This window comes from Corylus avellana, chromosome 5, assembly GCF_965113065.1.
Source record: "Corylus avellana chromosome 5, dhCorAvel1.hap1.2, whole genome shotgun sequence".
Taxonomy (NCBI): Eukaryota; Viridiplantae; Streptophyta; class Magnoliopsida; order Fagales; family Betulaceae; genus Corylus; species Corylus avellana.
The window spans coordinates 24,578,168-24,604,776 of NC_142494.1; the positions used below are offsets into that span (position 1 = coordinate 24,578,168).

At 35.8% G+C, this 26,609-nt stretch overlaps 1 protein-coding gene and 1 pseudogene across 3 annotated transcripts; both read left to right on the forward strand.

The window, feature by feature from the left end:
* Nucleotides 1–2,688: 2,688 nt before the first annotated feature.
* On the forward strand, nt 2,689–6,557 carry LOC132182090 (LEAF RUST 10 DISEASE-RESISTANCE LOCUS RECEPTOR-LIKE PROTEIN KINASE-like 2.4 pseudogene; annotated as a pseudogene).
* A 10,713-nt stretch (nt 6,558–17,270) lies between these two features.
* LOC148585954 (LEAF RUST 10 DISEASE-RESISTANCE LOCUS RECEPTOR-LIKE PROTEIN KINASE-like 2.1) lies at nt 17,271–22,824 on the forward strand. 3 transcript variants are annotated; one of them, XM_088516405.1, is made up of 3 exons: nt 17,271–18,026; nt 20,277–20,331; nt 21,683–22,824. In XM_088516405.1, the coding sequence occupies exons 1-3, from the start codon at nt 17,271–17,273 to the stop codon at nt 22,822–22,824; spliced, it is 1,953 nt and encodes a 650-aa protein (XP_088372531.1). The 3 variants fall into 3 exon arrangements, with proteins under 3 accessions (XP_088372531.1, XP_088372530.1, XP_088372532.1); XM_088516404.1 differs by lacking the exon at nt 20,277–20,331 and having other exon boundaries at nt 17,271–18,137; nt 21,733–22,824; XM_088516406.1 differs by lacking the exon at nt 20,277–20,331 and having other exon boundaries at nt 17,271–18,042; nt 21,671–22,824.
* The last annotated feature ends 3,785 nt before the right edge of the window (nt 22,825–26,609 follow it).

Below are 26,609 nucleotides of genomic sequence, written 5' to 3' on the forward strand. Positions count from 1 at the left end.
ACTGATTACAGACCTTCTAACGTACTTTTTGAGTCTAAAAACAAGGCTAGACAACCAATCTTGAAAGTTAAAAGATTTCTTTGTTTAATTACTCAAAACAATATCTTATCCCAGTGGCAGAGCCAGGATGTTCATTTCAGGGGCAATTTTTTTTTTTTTTTTTTTTTTTTAGAATAAAAAAAATAAAGTTAAACAAAAATTAATTAAAAATATTAAAAAATATAATTAACGGAATAAGTGAATAATTCAACAAAATTTAATTATGTTCTAAAACATATGAATTTAATTATGCTAAATCTACTTCAACATAAGCTCGTTTAGAATTTGATTGGAGCTCAATAGAATTATTATTTTTCTCTATAATCTTAGATAACTACAATTATATATTTTATACAATTAAAATAATGAAACAAAAACTATATGTATTCATGAATAATTAAATATAAAAACAATTATCAAGAATAACAATATAAATATCAAAACAATTAATTAAAAAAAAATCTAAATCTAAATCTAAAAATAAAAATTTAATTACATGTCTCAATATGAACTTCACCAAGAATTTCTCCTTTGTTAAATTCAATGTATGAATAAAACTTATCTCCTTCTTCAACAATTTTTTGGACTTCAAAATCTGCAAAACCATTGACAGCGGCGGAAACTAGAAGAACAAACTAAATTTGTATATCTAATACTTCTATAAATATCACTCACATGAGCTTGTTTGAGATTGTGTTTGAGAAATAGAGATTTTAAGTCAAAAATAACTTTTGGTAAAAACTTTATTTTTAAACTTTTACCAAAAATGCGTTTTGGCCATTTTTAGGCTTTTTAGACCCTTTAAAATGCTTTAATTTTTTTACCAAACGGATACCTTTTTTTTAAAACAAATTTTTTGAGTGTTAAAAATATTTTTAGACCTTTCAAACACATTCCCAAATACACTCATAATAGAAGAACAAACTCAAAGCAAGAAGGAGATTTGAGTCATTTGAGTTGCCTTTTGGATTTGATTGGCATATATATGTCTGATGTCTCTGCAAGACTACAATCGGTGTTTCACGTGAAAGGTGAAAAAGTTGCTTGACTTATAGTATAAGGCATTAAGACCTTGTTTGGTTTGCGGAATAGACCATTGGATTGGACTAGCTAACATTAGGCATAGTTAGTCCTTTGTTTAGTAACACTCTATTCCTGAGAATAGTCTATTCCCATGGGACTACTAATTAATTTCATACACACAGGGTTAGTTAAGCCACTAAAAAACAAGTGGTTTAGCTAATCCTTTCATGTGGGATTAAATTAATTGTGTAAATTGCCAAAAATAACCCCACTTGTAGAGTAAAATTTCGTTATCTCTCTGATTCTTCTATATTTCTCTCTCTCTCTCTCTCTCTCTCTCTCTCTCTCTATATATATATATATATATATATATATATATATATATATATATATATCTTCGTTTCTCTTTTCTCCGTCTCTATATTTTGTTATCTCTTTTTTTATCTCTCTTTCTATTTTCTCTTTGATTCTTCTGGTACAGTTTTTCTGCAAATGCAAACGAATTTTTTTTTTCTCCATGCCGTCTCCCTTCTCTGTACCGTTTCTCAGTTTTTTTTTTTTTTTTTTAAATTTCTTTTGATTCTCTGTACATTCTCCAACTATATTTTTTTTTATATAAATAATTTTGTAGCGTAATTGCAACAACAAAAAAAAAAAATGCCACATACCTGACATAATTGAAAACAAAAAAGAAAAAGAAATTATAGTAAAGTTGTTTATGTTTAAAAAAAAAAGAAAGAATGAAAGTCCTTAATAATATAAATTGTATTTGTATTATAAGGGTATTTTAGGAAATTTGATCTCAATATGATTCCATTCACTAACATATTGCATTGTACCCAACAAAGGAATATGATTAGCTAGTCTATTCCAGCGTTACAACCAAACAAAGGAATATGAATAGTTAATCTATTCCACACTCTTCTATTCTCAATAGTAGCTAATCATTTTTCAATGGACTAGAAATTCCGCGAACCAAACGAGGCCTAAACGTGGCTTGACTTGGACATGGCATAGGTAGGAGAGGAGAATTTGTAGGAGTTGATTGGGGGCAAATGCTCCCTCTCTTCGATATTTTTTTTAATTTTTTTTTTAAATTTAAAATTCTTAAATTCATAAATTTGAGCCATTTATTTTATCTAAAATTTTAAAATAAGTCATATCTTATATTTAATGTAAAAATTTAATAAGAAAGCTACCTTAAAAAATTTAATAAACTATGTTTTTTCATACTCAGATTTATGTATTTGAAAATCTCTTTTTTTTTTTTTGAGATGTCCGCACAAGAGAGGGGAGGGGGGATTCGAACTAGTGACCTCTGCTTCATTAGGCGTAGTCCTTAGCCGATTGAACTACTTCAGAAAATCTCAAATTTAAAGAGAATTCTAGGAGATATCAATCTCCTCCCTCCGCCCATGGCTTATCCCATATATATATATATATATATATTTTTTTGAAGTAAAACGTCCTATATACGGAGAAATGGGTTTCACCATTTAGCTACATTCGAAGTCAAAGTCTTCTGCTTCATCACTCACTTCCCTTAATATGATTTTTCCATCAATTTATGTCACATAATTCTGTTTTCCCTAGTTTCCTTGAGACAATCTCATATATATACTTCATTTCATCCATTACTACCTAGAAATGGATTCCTGGCTTTCCTTTCACTCTGGTTTTCTTCTTCTTGTCTTCCTTATATTGTTGGTTTCCGTCGAGGTTCCGGTGTCTTTATGCTCCTATGATTGGTATTCAAGTTGTAACAACCGGTTTAACTGCGGGGACAATATCACCGACGTGGGTTATCCATTCTGGGGTGATGGACGACCGGATGGCTGCGGCAATCCAGATTTAAAGCTCATTAATTGTGTGCACAATATCACTAGCATCGAAATTATGAAGCTGAAATACCGCGTTTTGGGTTTCAATCCTAGCGCCAAAAGCCTCAAAATTGTCAGGGAGGACTTCTTGGATGGAGTTTGTTCACCAGTCTTCGTCGACACCTCCCTCGATTCAGAGCTTTTTGAATATGGCCTTGGCAACGTTGACATTAAGTTAGTCTATGGTTGCCCAGATTCAACCAATTATCCACCCATATTCTCTTGCACCGTTAATGGCACTGCTGATAAAGGCGTTTACATAGAACCTGACGTCCCTGTGGTTTGTGCAAAAAGCGTGGTTGTTCCTTTTCTTGCAACTCGTTATAAAGATATAGGCAATTTGTCAAGAATTGAAGACGTCATCAAAGAAGGATTCGATGTGAAGTGGAAGGAGGATCAAGCTTGTATTGCCTGCACTGGGTCTAAGGGGGTTTGCGGATACGACCAGATTACGACTCAAACAACTTGCTACTACCCAAATCAATCAAACGGGTTACAAATATCTCCTGCCAAAGCCCCCCAAGCGCCTTCAAGTAAATCAGGTGTGTAATGTATGTCCCTTACTTTTTACTTTTACCCCAGCCAGCGCCGATTAGGGTTGATAAAATGGGTTGGTGTATCGAGTTTGTGTCAACTCGGCTGACCTTCGTACCCATTTATGCCAACCCGAACTCGACACATTTATAAACGTGTAGAACACCCAAACACGACATGTTTTCTTAACAAATAACACGATACGCATAGCTCATTTAGATAAACATGTCATTTCGGGTTGATCTGACCTGACAGCGAAATAATTTTAATTTTTATAAGTTAACAAAAATATCAAAAAGAAAATAAATAAATAAACGGGCCAACTCGCGAGCTTGACACGATCATGATCCGAACTTGGTTAACCTCAACCCTAACCCTAAAATTACGGGTCACGAGTTAAATTGCTGACCCTACCGACCATTAATCAATAATGGCCCAATTGCGCGTGGGAGTGAAAGTTCTTTAAGTTTGTTTTTGTTTGTTTGTTTTGTTTGGGTAAAGGTTTTCCGTAGCTCAGTTGACACGGTTGTCACGTGGGGAGACTCATTTGTGATTGGCTAATTAGAGCTTTGGGATTATGAATTCCCAAACTTAAATTCTTTTACAGGATTAATAATTTTTTTTATGAGCCGCTCAATATTTCTAACTGTACGAGAGATAAACAATTTTGCTAATCATATCTCATATGTATAGAATAAAGTTCTTTTCATAATATTTCTTTTAGAATCTTCATTTGAAATTACACTTTACCTCCTAAAGTTTCTGGTCATTTTCAATTTAATCTCTAATGTTTCAAAAATTGCAATGAACCCCATCAAAGTTTCAAAATTTTTTAATGTGACCCATCCGTTAACCATTTCCGTTTTCTCTAACGAAAATAATGAAAAATATTAAATTGCCTTTATAATTTTAATTTTAATTTTTTTTTTTAAAAAAAAAATTAGACCACCCATTTGGCCATAGGGGTGTCCTGGCCACCCCCATCTGGCCGGGAGGGTGGCTGGCCCTAGGCCATGCCCAATCCGTAATCCGGATTGGGGATTACGGATCTATAGGGTACGTGATACTTTATAAGACCACAAGTCTCAACTACTAAGGCAACCCCTTGGGGTTACACGTTTTGCCTTATTGCCCATGCACGCTAAGTTTGCCACGAACTTGAGAATGTATGGATGTGTAATGCTACATAAACTCTTACTTTCACACTTTATAAGAAAATGTGGAATGAGTGTGAAAAGTACGAGTGTATACAACATTACTATGTATCAATTTCTCCAATTTATGCCTAAAACTAAATTTGTATCAATGAAATGAAATCTTGACTGTAATTTCGCTTAAAAAATGGAGAGATCCTTGTCCCATGTTTAAAAGCCAGGCCATTATACCAAGTCACTTTTAAGGTAGCTCTTATTGGTTCCAGCTTTCCAATACATCAAGTAAAATAAATTTATGCCTTGTGAGCCTACTCTATGGGATTTTGCCACCTTTAACAAGCTGTACATGATCTGGTTTGCTGAGTTGATTCTCTATTCTTAGCCTCACGGAATAGGCTATTCTCACTTTACCAATTTACTATGGTCTTCCACCCACATCTCATGCACATGCAAACTCTCCTTGACGATTTTGTATGCTATTATTATTGTTATTGCTTCTATGCTTCCCCTCTCTTTCACATTATTTTTTTAGTCGTAACATTGTTTTGTGATTTTGTTGCAGAACATCCTCCGAAGCGCAATTGGCGGCTGATAACTGCAATTGGTATGATCAATGTTCAATAAAAGATAAAAGTTATTCTAATCTATCATATATTGAAAAGACATTTATCTTTTTGTGAGTTTAAAAAGAATGAGTCATTTCTACATGTAGTATATTGATTGTTAATTTTTCTTCCTTTGACCTAAAACATTCTTTGTGTGCATGCATTTCAACAGTTGTGGCATGGATTGCAATGATCTCTTTCGTGATTATCTGTATCATTAAGAGAGGACACTTTTCAAGTAATTCAATGGTCAGGTGGAAAAGAGATGCAAAGAACGATCACTTCAAAACCGAGGAAATCATAAAAAGTACTTATGGATTCATAGCCCCAAAGCGATTTACTTATTCAAATTTGAAGACGCTAACCAGCTCATATACAAAGGGAAGCTACCCGATGGGCGTACGGTGGCAGTAAAAATTTAAGTAAGTCCAAAGGTAATGGAGAAGAATTTATCAACGAAGTGGCTAGCATTAGTAGAACATCACATGTTAATATAGTCACTCTTCTAGGTTTCTGTTACGAGAAGACTAAAAGAGCTCTAATCTATGAATTCATTCCAAATGGATCTCTTGATAAGCTCATTTATGATAAAGGATCTCCAATTACAAACTTTCACTTGGATAGTACGACGATGTTCCAAATTGCAGTTGGCATTGCTCGAGGACTAGAATACTTGCATCGTGGTTGCAACACAAGGATCCTACATTTTGATATAAAACCACACAATATACTTTTGGATGAAGATTTGCGCCCAAAAATCTCTGATTTTAGCCTTGCTAAACTATGCAAAACAAAAGAGAGTGTTGTGTCAATGACGGGCATGAGAGAGACTGCAGGATACATTGCACCAGAAGTATTTAATCGATACTATGGTGGGGTCTCTCACAAGTCTGACGTCTATATCTATGGAATGTTGGTTCTTGGAATGGTCGGAGGAAGAACGAAATTTGATAGTGGGCTCTCTCAAACCAGCGAAACATATTTTCCACATGGGATTTATAAGAAACTCGAACAATGTGGAAATTTTGAAAATTTGGGGGATATAACAGAGGAGGAGGAAGACACAATAAAAAAAGATGATAATTGTGAGTTTATGGTGCACTCAAACCAATCCTTTAGATCGGCCATCAATGGGTAAGGTGATAGAGATGTTAGAAGGTAGCCTTCAATCTTTACAAGTTCCACCAAAGTCTTTTATGCATTCATCTGTAAGATCGCCTCAAGATTCTTCTGCAACTTCACAATATGAAATCATAAGATATCCTAAGTACGCCCACCCCCATTCCAGCCTCCTAGTGCAACATGATCACCACCTGAAATAAGAAATAAAACTGATGAGCCCAAAAGGGGCATAGTAAGTGAAATTCACAACCATAAGTAGTTTTACTCCTTGTCCCGTTTTGAAAATTTGAACTCATAACTACATATGTTCCCAGTATATTTTTAAAGAAAATAGAAAACAAATAAAAAAATATTATTATCAATAAAATCTGTGATAGTCTTTATCTCATACTAGGCCCTTATATATTGTTACCCCCGTATACCAGGATTGCGCGGTCCTTACGACCTAGGATGAGATACTGTGGCTGCAGCCCCGTCCCCTGGCCAGCCGATTAACTCTGGGTGCACTCAGCATGGCAAAAAAAATACTATGATGGAACCACCTTCTAGCAGAACCTCTTTCAACGGTTGCGCCTCCATCCTTAGCATCGGTACCGAGCTTCTCTCTTGTTTCTCTTGGAGCCAAAAATACACTCCTCCCTACATGTGCCCTTATTTTATAACACTCTTTTCTCATTTCTTGTACTTCTCTAGGTACATCTTAGGGCAACATGTAGGAGGGTTTATTATCATTTTCTCAAAATACTCTTTATAAACATCACTATTTTCACAATGTTTATTTTCTCAAACTTATCATGCATGCAACATAATTTCATAATATAAACAAAATAATCATTTGAAACAAAATTGCATAAATAGCATGACATGATAATTTTTCTGGAAGGGATAGTAAATTCACTTACCTCTTGACTGCAGTAAAAATTTCTTCTGACCACTAACTAGTCTCCTGAAAGGAAATACAGCCACGTTACTATCCTCATACACGTCACAGTAAATCATTCTATTACTACTATGAGTTGGCTTGCTAATTAATTGAGAATGAACTTACTTAAGTATTTAGGTATGTTTTCCCATAAAATTTCCATAACTTATTTTATTTAGTAGTACTCCTTTATATATATACTTTAAGTTCTTCTGTGTATATATATATATATACTGCCCGCTATCCCACCGTCATCTATATATCTATATATAAGTACACTTTAAACTCTACCATGCATATATAAATATACACGTTGGATACTATATATATTTATATGTGTACAAATCTATGTATATATGAAAAACCTGCAACTTTATATGTGTTGATATATTTTAAAGTAATATATATTATATCTATGTAAAACTGGCACATACTCATAACTTTATTTCCTCAAATGATAAGTAGGTGTGAGGTATGGCAATGGCATTAGGTAAGAGTAAAAAAACAATCCCTCCTTCCCACTCCAAGACAACACGGTAACCAAGGTTGCAATACTAACAATAACTTTGACCCCACTTGCTTTTGAATGAGTATATGTAATAATAGAAAGAAGAGTTGTGAGTCCAAGGGTCATACCTGGCTGACACTCACGTTGAGGAGGGAATTGCACCTAGACTTGGTGTGAGTGAATTATTGAGAGAGAGACATAGTATGAGATGCGGTTGTCCCTCTAGGGTTTGTCTAATTTGTATAAATAGGCTTGGCAAGAGGAGAAAAAGACAAGCGGCGCTTAGGCTTTAGGGTTTCTTTTTCTTTTTCTTTTTTTTTTTTGGGGGGGGGGGGGGGGGGGGGGGAGGGGGGGGGGGGGGGGAAACATCAGTTTGGCCCTCTGAGCTTTCACCCGATTTTACAGGCCCCCTCTGAACTTTCAAATCTTTCATTTTGAACCCCTGAACTTCCATTTGCTCTCAAATAGGACCCTTATGTCTATTTGAATCATTAAGATCAAACGGAATGCATATCACGTGACTTTCACGTGATTTTTTAGGGTTCATTTACCCATTTTGCCCTCACACTCACTAACCGAAATACCTAAAATACCCTCGCTCGAAAATGGGCAAAATTAAACCTAAATGTTTCAAAATCAACATCACAAAGTGCCAAACACTTCTAGAAGGAACTGCCCGTGCGAACCATCGTCATCATCGCCGGCGAACGATTGTAGCTGAAGTTTGGCAGTCGATTTGCAGCGTGTTAATTAGAAATCCCATATAAATCAGTTCGAATCCACTATAATCAAGTAAGTTTTGTTATCCCTAAAATTTAGATTTAGGACTTGTATTCGAAATTTTTTGAAATTTGTGGTTGATCAATAATTTGTGTTAGATGTTTGGGGGAGTTTTGCATGTAACGCCTTTGGAAGAGATTTTGAGTAGTATTTATTTGAAGAGGGTCATATTCTCGTCGTTTTTTAGATTTGTTGTTTTCTGACAAGGTGTTAAAAGTTGTCATATGTTTGGTCAGCTTGTCGTTAGTTTTTTTTTTTGAAAGTTGTTGGTTTTCTAATTTTGTTTTTCTGATCTCAGTATGGTCCCCTAGCTTGGAGTTGTGCTGGACACGTGATTTGAACGAGATGAGTTTTATTACATTGAATAAAGTGGTTAAGTGGTCCCTTTCATTACTGCTTGTTTGGTTGCTGACCTTAAAAGGCACAAATGTGCTTATGCATTGGCAGAGAGGTTAACTTTTTGTTGAAGATGTTGTTTAGAGTTTATGAGTAGTGCAGTCCTTTGCTGCACTAACCAAACGAGACCACAATGCATAGTGTGTAGCATAATGTACTATGCTCTTGGGGTTGTTTTTTTTTTTTTTTTTTTTTTTTAATTTTTTTTATGGGTATTTAGTTTATTAGTACTTTAACTTTAGTGGCTTGTTTAAAGTTGTGTATGGATTTATTTTTTTTTATCACTATCTTGTGGTTTGTTTGGTGGCTGCTTTGAGTACAGGGGTAAGATGGAGAATATTCTTAAGGTTTAGGGGCAAATTTTCTAAAAAGTTGTGTATGAATTTTAATTAAACTAAGATTAAATATATGCTTTGATTGGGTCCAGTTATTGGCCACCAGTTATGATTGTGTTGTTTTTACTTTACTGAAATTGTTTGGTGGGTTGCTTTATAATAATGATTGATGAAAGTTACTAGTACTTAAACTTTAGTGGCTTGTTTCAAGTTGTGTATGAATTTTTTTTTTTTATCACTGTCTTGTGGTTTGTCAAATGTCTGCTCATTGGTATATGATTATGGCAAATGTCTGCTCCTTGGTATTTTTATAACTTTCAGAGATTGTATTAATTTTTTGTGGTTGGAATTGTTTGGGGTATTGTATTAAACCTTTGATTGTAATGAATGTGGCAGGATACATCATGGGTACACATTGTATGATGTTTGAAGTCCATCATGGGGGTACTTTTAACATGCAATATATGATTAATTATGTAGGGGGCGATGTTAGTAATTACCCAGACCCGTATGATGGGAACAAATTGAAATTTTCTGATATAGAGAACATATGTAGGACATATGGATATAGGTTTGAGGACCTTGTTTATTACAGTGTACCAAGTTTGTCATTAGACCAATGGTTAAAACTTCTGTCATCTGATTACAATGTAAGTGAAATGGTAGCAAAACATCTAGATCATGCTCTTGTAGTGTTGTATATAGTAATTTATAGTGTAGCAGATGATGTAGTTGATGGAGATGAAGAAGAAGATTCAGAGTACGAGAGGGAATTTGGGTTTAGGAAGGATGCCTTCTGGGATTCAGTTCTTAGTGATGATACAGATTGTCTTGAGTCTGATGAGGATACCACTAATCGTAGTGAGGCCATTCATGAGGTGGTTGGAAATGTTGAAGAGGTTGTTGAGGAGATGGATGTGGAAGGGGATGTTGATGATGTTTATGGGGAGGGTGATGCTGTGGAGGGTAATGCTGGGGAGGGTGGGGAAGAGAGTGATAGTAGTGGAGACATGTATGATAGTGATAAGCTAGAGTCACCACATGTTAGTGGTGATGAAAGATTAGTGCACTCATCCCGTAAGGATGTAACCAAAAGAATCCCTTTTGATCGTACTGATATGAATAATCCGACATTGATTGTAGGGAATACATTTCATAGTGCAGTGGAATTTAGAAAAGCCGTGAGACAATACAATATTAGTAGGGGGAAGGATTTGAAATTCAAGAGAAATGAAAACAAGAGGGTTGTGATTGTCTGCAAAGATCCAAGGTGCAAGTATAGGGTATATGGGAGGCAGTTGAAGAACGAGATGACATTCCTTTTAGTATCCATACGGCCCAAACACACTTGCACTAGGAAGTACCAAAATCATATAGTCACTTCAACTTGGATTGCTGAGTGGTGCATGAACTCTTTTAGGGAGCAGCCAAACATGCCCATATATGTGTTGCAGAAAAAGGTAAAAGCAAAATGGAATGTGGATGTCCATGTCAGTTCTTTGTATAGGGAAAGGAAAAGAGCAAAAGAAATTATTTTTGGAAAATCGGATGAGCAGTACCATCGGTTGTAGGATTATTGCTCCATGGTTAGGAGCACTAATGTGGGTGGTTGTTTGATATTGATGGTTGAGAGACCAATGCTTCAGGTGCCATGCAGATTTCAAAGGCTTTATTTTTCATTGGAAGCCATGAAGAATGGTTTTGTGGAAGGATGTTGGCCTGTTGTAGGTCTTGATGCATATTTTTTAAAGGGTACGTATAAGGGGCAGATGATGGCTACTGTGGGTAGGGATGCCAATAACAACATGTACCCTATTGCAACGGCTGTTGTAGAGATTGAGACAAAAGATAGCTGAACATGGTTTCTAGAGGCGCTTGTTACAGATCTTGGCCCTAGTCAACATGGATGGACTTTTATTTCGGATCGACAGAAGGTAAACTAGTAGTTATTTATTATTCATATAATTTAAATGTTTAGTGTAATGCAACTAATTATGTTTTCAACTATTGTGCAAGGCCTCATTCTAAGCCTAGAACAAGTATGTCCGCAGTCCGAGCATCGTACCTGTGTTAGGCACTTGTACGCTAATTTTAGAAACTCAGGTCATCGGGGTGTGCTACTGAAGGATCTTCTTTGGCAAGCTGCCGCAACCTACACAAAGGCAGAATTTTACAAAGTAATAAATGAGATAAAGAAGATTAGTAAGAATGCACATGCCTACCTAGAGAAGGTTTATCCCAACACTTGGTGTAGGGGATGGTTCAATACAAATTGTAAGTCTAGCCTCTTACACAACAACACTTGTGAAAGCTTCAATTCATGGTTAAAAAAATATCGTGACCAGACAATCTTAAGTATGTTGGAAGGTATTAGATATAAGTTGATGAGAATGTATGTGAGGAAAAAGGAGTTAATCAGTTCAATGGAGAAGGCCTTAGGGCCAAAGATTAGGAAGAAGCTAGAAAAAGAAGAGGATGAAGCTAGTAACTGTTGGTGTACATACGCCGGTCAGGGTATGTTTGAAGTTGAGTGCATCGGGAAGAAATTTATTGTAGATGTTGATGGTAGAACTTGTGGTTGCAGGAAATGGGATGTAACTGGTATCCCATGTTCTCAAGCCATTTGTGCCATTTTACACTAAGGTGGAGACCCAGCTGAATATTTGAGTGATTATTATGGCAAGGAGAAGTACTACAAGTAATATGATTACACTATCTTCGCTGTGCCAAGTAAAGAGCAGTGGCCTATAAGCAACCAACTAAAGATTGAGCCACCCAAGGCGAGGGCAGCTCTTGACAGACCTAAAAAAATAAGACAAAAGGTGCAGATGAACCAAGAAATTCAAATTCAATTAAGAAGGGGGGCCACAAGAATCAATGTAGGTACGACATAAAGTTTGGTCACAACAAGAGGTCATGTGTTGCCAGGTAGAGACAAGAGGAACAAAGATCACAGGTCAGAGATTACTATAGAGATAATGCATCAACTGACTAGAATTTGGACATGGTAATGACTTATTCATTGAGAATATTTACTGTTTAGTGTTTACTGCATAATGTTTAATTTATTAAATTGGTTTACATATTTTGCTTTTTTATTGTTTGTGTTTGTAGTTGGATGGATCTTCAATTGACACTTCAACTACTGGCAGAAAAAAAAAAAAGAGTGAACACACCATCAGGTTCAAGCAAGGTAGGGAGATCACAATCTGGTAGATGTTCAACATCTATAAGTCAAACACCTTCACCGCCTGAATCCCAGCCTGCATTTAGGCCAGCCTTGTTGCATAACTGCATGTCTCACATACTACATCCCAGCCTACAACACAGCCTGCATTTAGGCCAACCTCACCGAATGCACCACTGCAAGTCTTATAGCCGGCATTTAGGCCATGTGAAGAGATTGCATTACAGCAACAGTCACAACCTGTGGGAGTAGCAACTTCTATCAGCCAGCATGTGAGAAATGCACCTTCTGCCACCCAGCTAGTCAGAATAGCAACACATTATGCATACAAACCGAATGTGAGTAATTCTTCATATTCTATAAATTAAACCCTTAAAAAAAATTAGGGGCCTGATTGTATGTGATTAATTGCAGGCATTTATCATATTTAGGAATAAGAAGAAAAGAACCTTAGGATTGGCTACAAGGACAAGGGCAAGTGGTAGGTGTGATTATGGTAAGTAGTTGTGATTATAAGGAATGGTTTTAAGTAGTTGTGATTATGTATGTAGTGCTTGCATTGATTTTGATAGTTGGATTAGTTTACGAGTTCTTACACATTTGGTGTAAATTTTGTAGTGCTTGCATTGATATGAATTGTAGGTTAATTTTGATGGTCATGTATGTTTTGACAACATTTTATGCAACTTTTGGACTAGAATTAAATAAGGAATGGTCTTAAGTAGTTGTGATTATGTATGTAGTGCTTGAATTGATTTTGATAGTTGGATTAGTTTAGGAGTTCTTACACATTTGGTGTAAATTTTGTAGTGCTTGCATTGATATGAATTGTAGGTTAATTTTGATGGTCATGTATGTTTTGGCAACATTTATGCAACTTTTGGACTATAATTAAATAAGGCATGGTCTTAAGTAGTTGTGATTATATATGTAGTGCTTCCATTGATTTTGATAGTTGGATTAGTTTAGGAGTTCTTACACATTTGGTGTTAATTTGGTGTAAATTTTGTAGTGCTTGACAACATGTGGATGACAATAATTAGCCAATGTTTTATTTCCCAATATTAAGGTAGCACAACAGCAAGCAATAACATAAATTGGGGTCACAATACCATCAATTTAGAGGACAAATCCATTTCAATACTATAGTCAAGTATGCCAACAAAATCTATACAAACCATAACAAATATTACAACATAACTAAAACCTAAAAAACATTACGAAAATGGTCAATTCATATAAGTCTGATACAAATAAAGACAACAAAATGTCTATTTCAGCTGCTTAACATCAGCCTTGATGCAAGTCCATTAGAAAAATGAAAACACATCAATACAGCAACAAGACACCAAAAACATGCAAGTGCAACTCAAAACTTCAGCTGCATCCAACGATACTCATACTCAACCCTTTGAAGTTTAACTTCAAAATTAGCAACATCAACTTCAATTTTTGACTTGTACTTAGCAAGCTCGAGCTTGCATTTGAAGACTTCCATTGCCCTTTCGGACTTCAACTCATTATGCCACTCCATCAACATCGACATCGCTCGATTACCGCACACACAAATTTTAGGTTCAACCCATTTAAAAAATTTGCAATCACGATTTTTTTCATTCTGTATAATCACGTAAATTAGGGTCACAAAAATTAGGGTTTACCCAATTACTACAGAATTTTGGCATAACAGGATGAGCAGAAAATTTCTGTGAAAAAATAAGTTCTAAAACACATCTTACCAAATAATTAACACAAGCATAAAACCTTTTGCTATGATTTTTAATTGTTGATGCAGTTTTGATAACTGTTTTGCTCCCATATTTGCAAATTGGATAGCTCGATCCTGAATCGCATACCTCACCCTCGGAGTGCTCCATATTTCACCGTCGTCACCTCGCCGGTACTGGGTAATGGGTAATTTTGCCGGTGGATGATAGAATCGACTTTCACCGGTACTGGGTATTGCCGTCGTGTGGGATTCTTCACCGTCGTGCCGTCGTCGACAAGGTTGGCAGCTGGATCCTCAGCTTTGTTTCTTCGACTTCCTTCCTAATCTTTTCGAATGGATGGTTGGAACCCATTGATTTTTTTTTCTACAGCTTGGGTAGTGGGTCTTCGTGCTCTCTCGTTCTTGGGGGTTTCTTGCACAGCTTGGGTAGTGTATTTAATATATATGGTTGTAACTGTAAGTGTAAGGGTAAGGGTGAGTGAGTGTGAGGGTAAAATGGGTAAATGAACCCTAAAAAATCATGTGAAAGTCACATGATATGCATTCCGTTTGATCTTAATGATTCAGATAGACGGAATGGTCCTATTTGAGAGCAAATGGAAGTTCAGGGGTCCAAAATGAGAGGTTTGGAAGTTCAAGGGGGGTTTGTAAGGGTGGAAGTTCAGAGGGCCAAAGTGAAGTTTTTTTTTTTTTTGTTATTAGTATTACTACCTATTATTATTACTTACTTTTGATAATAATAATAATAATAATAATAATAATAATATATTGTTTATTTATTTATTCGGTGGTCCATTCTCATTGTTAACTTAAGCCAACCTTTTTTTAAAAAATCTATGAGTCAACTAAAAATACCCTAAAGGGACTTAGGATTGTCACAGGAATGTTCTATCAAAAAGTGACGGGGTCGTTGCTAGTTATTTGAAGATTTTCATGGCATATGGGAAAGACAAGGCATGAGAAAAGTATGGTAAGTCTACAAGGCAAGGTGAGGTGCGGCCTTCAACATCATCGTCGCAGTCTGCTGATGATTAGAGCCATTATGTTTCTTATGGGGTGTGGCCTTGTTGTGATTTTGAGAAGATGAGAATGGAATGAGTTGACTGGACATCCAAAGGACCGTTAAAAGAACTGGCCGAATTCGGTGGCGAATTCTCTCTAACAAGGGGAGAATGATGCAGATTGCAGAGCTCTTGGAAGTGCAATCAAGCGCCCGCGGAGACACTTATGCGCACCCGGCTTCTGGTTGTGCGATCGATCGCAGTAGTGCCTGTGATCGATCGCACACGGGGCCTTATGTTATGTTTCCATGTTTTAATTTGGTTAAACCGACTTTATTTCATTGTTTTAATAAGATTAGGGTTTTAGGAGTCTTTGGGCTATAAATACATGCTTATAACCTCTAGTTTATCAATTTATGTTGTTTATTGAGTTTTGTTGAATAAGAATTATTCATAGGTGAGTTTTTTTCATATTTTTTCATGAAATCATAGATAGACTCTATATTTTGAAAAAAAATTCTCAGATCATTGATAAACTCAAGGTCTACAATTATCTATCCCGTTTCTTATTGATATTCTTCACTGCAGCCCACTAAGTCACGCTGCATCAGAGTATATCATGAAGTTCAAAAATAATAGTCACAATTTAAAACTATTACTGACTTACAATTGAAGAATATTACTGAGTCACACTTGAAGACTATCACTGAGTTACAGTTCAATAGTTAAAGACTCACCTAACTAATTAACATTGTTAGAGTAGAAGTCTATTTGTATTCAACATGATTCTCCTATAAATAGAAGCATGTTATATATATTGTAAATACCACTCAGAGAAATAAGAGCTTAATGATGCCTTAGAGCTTTATCTTTATGAACTATGTATATCTTTGTGTTACTATCTTATTATTTCCACTTTATTATTCTGCATTATTAGTTTCTTTCACTTGCAACAATTCAGCATTATCTACCCCTCTTATCTCTCTGCTTCAACAAAGCCAACAAAGCGATTTCCGAGCTAGATTGAGCAGAATAGCTAGTAAAAAGAGTTTTGGGTTTGAGGTGGGGATGTTTGGGAGGTAAGAAAGTGTCAAGAAAGTGGTTGTTTTTAGTTGGACTTGGCTTCTTTGTCAGAATGTTCTGGGAATGTCATGGTCGAATGGTGCGTAATAAAGAGGGAGTTTTTTCAACGTTTTGTAAAAGTCTTCTGTAGTCAAAGTTGTCTCTATAATAACACAGAAATTGTAGTGCAAAACAGCCCAAAGATCATGTCGGGCGTGGCTTTGTATTTATAGTTGTTTACATAAAAGGAAACTGTACAGTAAAAAGGAAGGAGATGATTCCAATACAATCAATATTTAAATTAAAATATACATAAGGAAGATTTGAATTATGAAAGGCAAGAAGCCGTTGCTCTGGTAACATGATCCTCGCGCAGAGCTGTCAATTACATGCACAGCTGGTGTATTTTCTAGCTGGAATATCTTTGGCTGGAATTGTGGTGATTGATATCGTAATATAATCTGCCCAATAAATCTCATTTAAGACATACTGTCAATTTGTCTCATTAGTCTCATGGGGAGACTCATTTGTGATTGGTTTATTAGAGATTTGGAAAACCTTTGTCTATTGGCTCCCAGTGGGGCTTTGTTTAAGGCTATACTCACCGATTCAGAAGCACCGTGTCATTGACTAGTTAAGAGTCCCAACCCACTCCATCTTCAAGTCGTGTTTTAAATGACTTTTTTAAGTTACCACTTAAAAACCCGAAAGTATTAGTCCCTACTTTTACTCCAGCGCCGACCTGTAGTCAATGGCCAAATTACGCGCAAGACTGGAGTTCTTTAAGTTTTCTATTATTTTTTTTTTTTTAATTGGGTAAACTTCCATTAGAAGCATCTCTTTGAAAAATTTCACCCCCGACCCCAACTTCGTCGAAGCCCACCAGCTCCATTATGATGCAGTTCATAAGAATTGTTTAAAGCCATTTCATCTTCCCCTTCTCCCATTTCTAATCTCATCACTTGCAATCACTTTCCCTCTCGCTCTTTCAACATGCATCCCAATCTCTTCCCAACCATCGCTCTGTCGTTGGTGATAACAGCCAGTTTGTGCTTGATCCACTTCCCATCGTCTTCGTACGCAGATGATGAGCAATACGTAAACTGCAGCCAACCATTTGATTGTGCGGGCATTAAGGGCCTCACTTATCCTTTCTGGGGACCAAATAGGCCAAGCTACTGTGGTCACCCTGCTTTTGAGTTAAATTGCAGCACTGGTGCCCCACTCATCAAAATCACTTTCATCAATTACCGAGTCCTTGAAGTCGATAATGCCTCGCGGACTCTCAAGGTTGCTAGAGTGGATTACTGGAACACCCTTTGCCCTGCTACGTTCGTTAATACGACCATCAGTTTCACCGTCTTTCATTATGATTCAGCTACTACGAACTTGACGCTCTATTATGATTGCCCTTCTTCTTCTCTTACAAAGCAAGCTAAGCAGCAGTCTGATATTACTCAGTTTGATTGCTCCATAAACGGCACTGATGTTACCAATTTATATGCCAATAGCTCATTGGGGGAATGCGCCTACAACGTTAAAGTTCCAGTTCTGCAATCAGCAGCTCAACCTGCGAGTGGCGATTCAACTGCACTGCAAGAAGCTATCAATGGCGGCTTCATGTTGGGGTGGGATGCAAATATCAGTTTGTGTGATAGATGTAAAGCGACCGGTGGGCTGTGTGGGTACAACACAAGCACCAGCGAATTCGCTTGCCATTGTGCAAATGGAACTTTTCCATCCACTTGTGTGTTAACAACAAGAGGTAAGTATTTTGCTGTATTTCTTGCTTCATTTCTTGCATGTTTGTTTAGATGCTCGGTTGCTAGCATGCAGATCGGTATCTCCTTTTGCTTAAGCGTGGCCACTTTAATGGAGAAAAAAGGCTCCATCCATCTGCAGCTAACATAGTTTGCTCTTACTCTGGTTTAGGATAAATCATTTAGGAAAAACTCCAAACTTGCTTTCGGCCATATATGGCATCCATCCTATACGTGAACATGATATATATATATATATATATATATATATATATATATATATATATAACATGCAGATATTGGGTGATTTTTCGTTGATTAGTAATTGTTTTGAGGAAGGATCAATAGGAGGCATAACTTTACAAGTCCATGAGGCTTGGCATCAGAAAAATCTAGTCTGGTACGGTCAACGATGGAGTACTGGTTCTTGGCTTTTTAATATGGCATAAATGTTTAGAATTTCGATCAAATTAAAGCAATGATTAAGTAATTAAATTTATCTCTTTCTATTTACTTAAATTTTTGAGATAAATAATAATTTAACATAACTACTTAGCCTAGGAGTTAGGCGGGGATCAAAGGCTGTGGAACCAAGCCAGAGTTGATTCCTAGCTCTTATCATTTGTTAGAAAAGAAAGAAGCTGAATGTACAGCAAGCAAAAATATTGGACTAGAAACCATATTTAAAATTAAAAAATTAATATAAAAGATTGCGAATTTCTTGCATGGCGTGTATCATGCACGGCATACTTTTTAAATTAATTTGTGTTAGGTAGATTGAATTCACACTGGCAACCAACGATCCTAGAGGTGCGTGCATAGTGACTAGCGTGGTCAGCAGGGTCCAATATTGGGACCGGCAAAAGACAATTATTTATGGTTTTTATTTTTTGTTTTTTGTTTTTTATTTTTAAAAGTTGTCTTTCTTGACTAGGAAACAATATTATAAAAGTAGAACAATAAAAAATAGGGGAGACTAGAATAGTGAGCCCATTGAGAGTAATAATATAATTAAAGAAGATAATTATACTAAATTTGAAAACAATTAATTTAAGTCTATTTTTTATTTTCCTTTTCAATTTATTTATTTATTTTTAATTTGATTGATTGCATAACATTGGCCAAATTCGGTTAGTGAAATATTTAGTTTAGTATATACGTACTTAGAAAAATAAATATTCTTAAAAGAGAGAGAAAAATATTATTTTAAGAGAGAAAAAATATTTTTCAAATAATATTATTCACATATTTTTTTATGCATACCACATATGTATGTCTATCATCTATGTCATTAACAGGTAATGTTAATCTAAAATCAACTGTATAATTAAAGAAAAAAGTATATAAAAGATGCATGTGCACATAGAAACCCATTTTTGTCTATTCATCGGTCAATTAGGTCTTTCGGCTTGTCCAAAGCAAAGGCTATTGGAGAGGCTTTCCTTGCCATTGAAGCCATGCACCTCAATTATGTTAAGCAATCTTCAATCTGTTTAAGCCTAGGAAAAAAAAAAAAAGTCAACCAAAGGCGCGGCCTTGTTGGAAGCAGTCTCCGCGCGCAGTCTTTTCTTACCCGTACTCCAGCTACCAGCCACACTATTATCTCATCCATGCCAACTCACTCCTCTAAACCCTCACTTTCCACTCCTGATCTCCGGTGCCCCCAATGGCCTTCTCTCTGGCGATCTTCGTCTTCTTCTCCGTCCCCGTCACAACGACATCGTTCCCTTCTGGTGGCTGGGCAGATAACAGTTTGTGTGATGGATGTAAAGTGACCGGTGGGCAATGTAGGTACAACACAAACACCAGCGAATTCGCTTAATTGCTATTGTTCAAATGGAACTTTTCCATCCACGTGTGTGTTAACTTCATCTCAAATCATTAAAAGAAAACAAAAAAAAAAAAATTCACTAAATTACATGGTTTCATCATTTCCATACGACACTCTCATTTCACCCTATTTAACTTGACGAGCTAATATCTATCAGCATTTGGATAAATCTTGCTAAAGATAAAAATATCCAACAACTAATTATGAGAATTGTCTCATCAACCCATTAAAATAAGAAAAATAGGAGACTCTGGTTTATAGAATTTCTAATCTAGTGATCTATGTAATGTAGACATTAATGAATTCACCAATTCCACTCTAAATTAAGTTCACTATTTTCAGCTATGCTATATATGGATAATCCGGACCTCACCTTCTAGTGTTGCTATATATATATATTAAATAGAGTTGGACTACATAAATGATTTCAAACGCACTCAATGGTGCTTAATCATTTCTTTTGGTAGTGACAACACTAAATACCTAATGGACACACCATGCCATGCGATCCTTGTCCCTCTTTTTTATGTCATGCCACGTTTGCCTTATTGCCCATGCTAAGCCAAACTGGCCACGTATTGTTAAACTTCATCAACCCCATACTTATTCCTCAAACTCATGTTTCAAGGTCATATCTCATTATACCCACACCACAACCCTCATATTTTTCTCTTCACCATCTCCTCTTTACTTTTTTTTTTTTTTTTTTTTTTTTTCATCTTCTTTAGTTTTTCTAATATTTTCTTCGGGTTATTAAAGGTTATATCTATTAAAAACCCACAACTTCCACCACCCATACACGGCTACTCCGATCCATCGTTGGTTGCCGTTCAACCATTCATCGGCCTCCTTCCTTGCACGTGTACTCCACGCGCTGTTGTGGCGCCCTTGGTTGCACACTTTGCCGCTCCTTTTGATCTCTTGCAGCAAATTTCCTTCATCACAACACCTCTCCCTCATCTTTGTAAATTAATCTCTTTTGGTCCACTAGAAATTTTACTTCCAGATCTACACCTCAAAAATCTCTAATCTTTGTGGTTCTTTGACCCACCACCCCAAATGATGTTTCCTCTGCTATTGAACAACTACCACTTAGTCTCCCAAGCTCTCTCATAAGCTGATTATGAGCTAATTCAAAAAGGGTTTCATTTGTTGATACCCACGCCGTCCACCATGAACCGCTACAACCAACTTTATTGACAACATTTTTCAATTTCATTCTCTGTCCACCTTCGAGGATCCCCTTTAGAGTTATGGTTGGATTGCTATCAATATTTGATTGACAACATTTTTCGATTTCGTTCTTTGTGGGTCTTCGAGGATCCCCTTTATAGTTATGGTTGGATTGCTATTAATATTTGATTTTTTTTACCCTATGTAATTTTTTGTTTTTGTAACTGTGATGTTTGTTTGTACTCATTCTTACTCATATAAAAATAAAAAAATTAAAAATTAAAAAAGACGAAGAAGAATAAGAAAGCTAGCTCGATCAAATTTTATTGCTTCTATGCTTCCCCTCTCTTCCACGTTGTTTTTTAGTTGTAACATTGTTCTGTGTTCTTATTGCAGAACAATCTCCGGCTCCGGGGCGCACTAAGTGGCTGCTAAAAAGTGCAATTGGTATGATGATCAATATAAGATAAAAGTTATTATAATCTATCATATTATAATGAAAATAAATTTATCTTTTCGTAAGTTTTAAAAGAATGTGTCATGTCTACATTATATTGTTTGTTAATTTTTCTTTGTTTCTTTTTTCTGCCCGAATGAAGTACGTGACCTAAAACATTCTTCGTGTGCAGGCATTTCCATAGGGATTGCAGTGATAGCAGTGATCTCTTCCGTGATTATCTATAGCTTTAAGAGAGGATACTTTTCAAGTAATTCAATGGTTTGGTGGGAAAGAGATGCAAAGAATGATCACTTCAAGACAGAGGAAATCATAAAGAGTTATGGATTGATGGCCCCAAAGCGATATACTTATTCAAATTTGAAGAAAATAACCAACTCTTTCAAAGAAAAAGTAGGACAAGGAGGATTTGGTTCTGTATACAAAGGGGAGCTACCTGATGGGCGTATGGTGGCAGTGAAAATCTTAAGTGCGTCCAAAGGTAATGGAGAAGAATTTATCAACGAAGTGGCTAGCATTAGTAGAACATCGCATGTTAATATAGTCTCTCTTCTAGGTTTCTGCTACGAGAGGCCTAAAAGAGCTCTAATTTATGAATTCATGCATAATGGATCTCTTGATAGGTTCATAGGTGATAAAGGATCTTCAATTACTAATTGTCAGTTGGATTGCAAGACAATGTTCCACATTGCGATTGGCATTGCTCGAGGGCTAGAATACTTGCACCGTGGTTGTAACACAAGGATCCTACATTTTGACATAAAACCACACAATATACTTTTGGATGAAGATTTGCACCCAAAAATCTCAGATTTTGGCCTTGCTAAACTATGCAAAACAAAAGAGAGTATTGTGTCAATGACAGGCATGAGAGGAACTATAGGATATATTGCACCAGAAGTCTTTAGTCGGTACTTTGGTGGAGTCTCTCACAAATCTGATGTCTACAGCTACGGAATGTTGGTTCTTGAAATGGTTGGAGAAAGAAAAAAAATTGATAGTGGGCTCTCTCAAACCAGCGATGCATATTTTCCACATGGGATTTATAAAAAACTTGAACAAGGTGAGAATTTTGAAATTTTGGGGGATATAACAGATGTGGAAGAAGACACAATAAAAAAGATGATAATTGTGAGTTTATGGTGCACTCAAACTAGTCCTTCAGATCGGCCATCAATGGGTAAGGTGATAGAAATGTTAGAAGGTAGCCTTCAATCCTTACAATTTCCACCAAAGCCTGTCATGCATTCACCTGTGAGATCGCCTCAAGATTCATCGCCTCAAGATTCTTCCACAACTTCACAATCACATAATCCAACATTTTAAATGGTTACAATTGTATCATAAGATTAAAAAAATTTAAATAACGGGGTAGTGCTGTACTGTCTTCTCGAAGAGTTGTGCAAAAGCCATGTGTTTTGAATGGATGAGTCAAGTTGAGGAAGGGCTAGAAGAGCTTTGTGAACGTGATAATCTACTTCAAGAGGAATAAGACTTTGTTGTTGATAGGCATAATCTTCTATATATACTTTGTTGCAAAACCAATGTTGACAGAGGAATACATGTATGCATGTAAGAGGGAATAGAATCATTTTCATTTCAAATGAAATTGAAAGTATTTATTTTGTAATCAGAATTTAAAATTAGTGCATTTAACTGTGTAAATAGAGGCAATATTGACAATTCTTAAAAAAAAATTATATAATGTATAATCATGTACACTATTAGATGCATCAACTTTAAATTTTAACCATAATATGATCTATTTCTTATCCATGAAAAAGCAAGTCGAAGGTTTATAAAATTAAACATTATTTCTCACGCGCAGAGAATGTTTAATTATCCATGAAAGTGCAAAGTCGAATGTTTATAAAATTAAACATTATCTCTCACGCGTAGAGAATGTTTAATTAAATTCTATTAAGGAAGGGATTTAAGTCACGCGTGAGCAAAAGTAAACTCTAGAACTTTATGTTTGCATCGTCACTCAAAACTTGACGCAGACAGCCCAACAACCCATCATCGGGATGGTAATTTGGTAAACAGTATTGCCTTGAAGCTTTTCTTGTGGGTTCATCTAAACCACCACAAAGCACATGGCACTCTTAGCTTTCAAGTTATCAAAAGAGAAGATATATAATATGGCAACTTTGAAGATGCTCGGAAGTCCAAGAAGGCAGGCGTATATTGCAACTTCTATATATGTATAGATTCGATACTTTGCAGACCCTTACCCATAAAGGAACGTTAAAGCATAAATATACTTTCTCTAATTTCGTGTACCAGCCAAACATATTTTCTACATGAGATTTATAAGAAACTTGAACAATGTGGGAATTTTGAAAATTTGGGAGATATAACAGAGGAGGAAGAAGACACAATAAAAAAGATGATAATTGTTAGTTTATGGTGCACTCAAACCAATCCTTTAGATCGGCCATCAATGGGTAAGGTGATAGAGATGTTAGAAGGTAGCCTTCAATCCTTGCAAGTTCTGCCAAAGCCTTTTATGCATTCACCTGTAAGATCGCCTCAAGATTCTTCAGCAACTTCACAATCACAGCAGACTGCAACACTTTAAATGGTTACAATTGTATGACAAGATTCAAAAATTCCAAATAAACGGGTTGTGCTAAGCTGTTTACTCGAAGAACAGTGCAAAAGCAATATGTTTGGAATGGATGGAGTGAAGTTGAGGAAGGGTTAGAAGAGCTTTGTGAAGTTGCTCGCCAGATTATGAGCAGTACCAATAATTAATCTATGCCTAATCTTGTTGTATGAGCTGCTTCCTCTCTATCTATTGGAAGCATTCTCATTTCCTTTCTCCTTAATCCCGCTTCCCTTTCTTTTCTCTTTCTGTTTTCCGCCTTGTGTTTTTTTCTCTATGTTGTTCGGTTTTGTTGCTCTTGTATTTGCTGAGGAAAAAAAAACTTTGTGAAACATATTTAGTGTTCCAGTTCTTCAAAATTTTCTCAATCTCTTCTAAAAAACACGCTAATCCCCCTTTTTGTTTTTCCTCTATTCCGTTAAAATATTCCACCCTTTTTTTAATTAATTAATTTTTTAAGTTTTTAATATTTAGTTTGGCGAAAATACACTTTACCTCATGAAGTATTTACACATTTGCTTTTTGACACTTAATGTTTAAAAAGCGATTAAAGACCCCCATAATGTATCTGATATTGGTAAAAATATCATTCGTCCATTAAATCCGTCTATTTGGACGGAAACCGAGTCACGTATGTGGCATGTAATATTTTTTCAACCAAAACTTTCGAAAATGCTTTTGAGTTTTGAGGATAAAGTATAAACATAAATGACTTTGGAGATAAAGTGTAAATATAAACATAAACATAAATAAATAAATAAAATAAAATAAAAAACTAAAACTTAAAACTAAAATTTTATATACAAAATAAAAAAGAAATTAAAACAAAAAAAACAAAAACTACTAAAAAAAAAGCAAAAAAAAAAAAAGGGGCAAGGGATATGGTCGACCACCCCCATGGGATACATTAGGGGTGTCAACCCGGTTCGGTTTTTTTATTTTTGGCCAAAACTGGGGATTGGAACCGGAGTACCCGGTTCTTGGTTTTCGAAAACCGGAACCGGGAACCGGGACCCTAGTTACTGGCCGGTCCAGTAACCGGTTTTTATATATATTAATTTAATTACCTAAAGTGTGTATATATATATATATTAAAAAAAATATTATTATATATTTGCATGAAAACTCAGCACTGCAAGCACTTCCACAAGTGGGTGATGGTCCGTACATGTTAATATAAGTGAAGGGTTGTTGTTAAGTTGTAAAGTTTTTGTTACAGTACTTTAGTGTTACACCCTATCTCTTCTTGCCAAAAGATATGGAATTTTAAAGGAAGAAAGAAGTTTTGGAGAAGGAGAACTCAGAAGACTTAGGAAAGGAGCTTTTTATTCAGGGAATATGTTTTAATGAGATCTTGTTTGAAATTTTCCATGTGGGTCGGAATCTAATTTTATGTGTAGTTTTGGGGTATTTCTTGTAATTGTAGGTTCTACGATAAATGGGTATTAGGTGTGTTTCTGTCAAGGGTTGGAAAATAAACCTATATGAGGGCTCAGGTTATGGCTCAGAGGAAGTTCATGAATTTTGTGTTCAAGAATTATTTTTGAGCTTGTTTGCTCTGTTTTTCCAGCCCCTTCTTCTCTTTCCTTTCATTCTCTTTTGCTCCCTTAGCCCTAGCTGTTGGGTTTTGACATCTCTCTTCCTCCCTCCCTTTATAGTCTTCTCTTGCTATTTCTTTCCCTGAAGTAACCATAGCCCTTTAAGTTACATCAGACGTAGTGAAAAAACAATTGGACATGTCAAGCAGAATTCAAACATGTAAAGAAGTCCACTTTTGAGTATAAAGTGGACAAAGTGAGGTTCTCAATAATGGACGGAGGCAGGGGAGGAGATACAAATGTGTGCTTGCGTACTTATCACTCCAACACTTTGTTTCTTGTCCTATAATTGCCTCATATAAATGTCCATGCAATATAGCATATTGAACAATAAGGATGCCTGCAATGAAAAATGAAATTTTCAGGGAAAAAAGCATATTACATCCAGCAGGCAAGATAATCCAATACACCCCACCACGGGTTTGTGTCACCCCACCCTCATTTTTGTGAACCTGGATCCCCTCCACCTGCACATTAAATTAAATCATATTACATATGATTGAGCATAAACCAGTGCACAGAACAAGGAATTAAATATCAAATGTAATGCAATAGCATCTCGAGTTTAAATAAAACGTGGCCCTAAAGTCAGTCATTTGCATCTCAACCTGAACAGTCATCATGACAGGGCATTAATCAGTGTAAAATTAGAGCATAGATAGTCAGAATCCCAAGTCAATGTTTTCAAAAACAGACAGCATGAACTTCATGGATGAAGATATTCAAGATTCAATCCAAGATAAGCCATCTTTACTGTAGAAATTTGGTGTTAGAAAACCTAAGAGTAGAGATGAGACAATATGGACAGGAACAATAATATCTTGAACCCATTGTTACCGTAGAAAGAGAAATATGAAATTACTTACCAAAAAGAAAAGGTAGTATGAAAGTTATGTTAAATATCT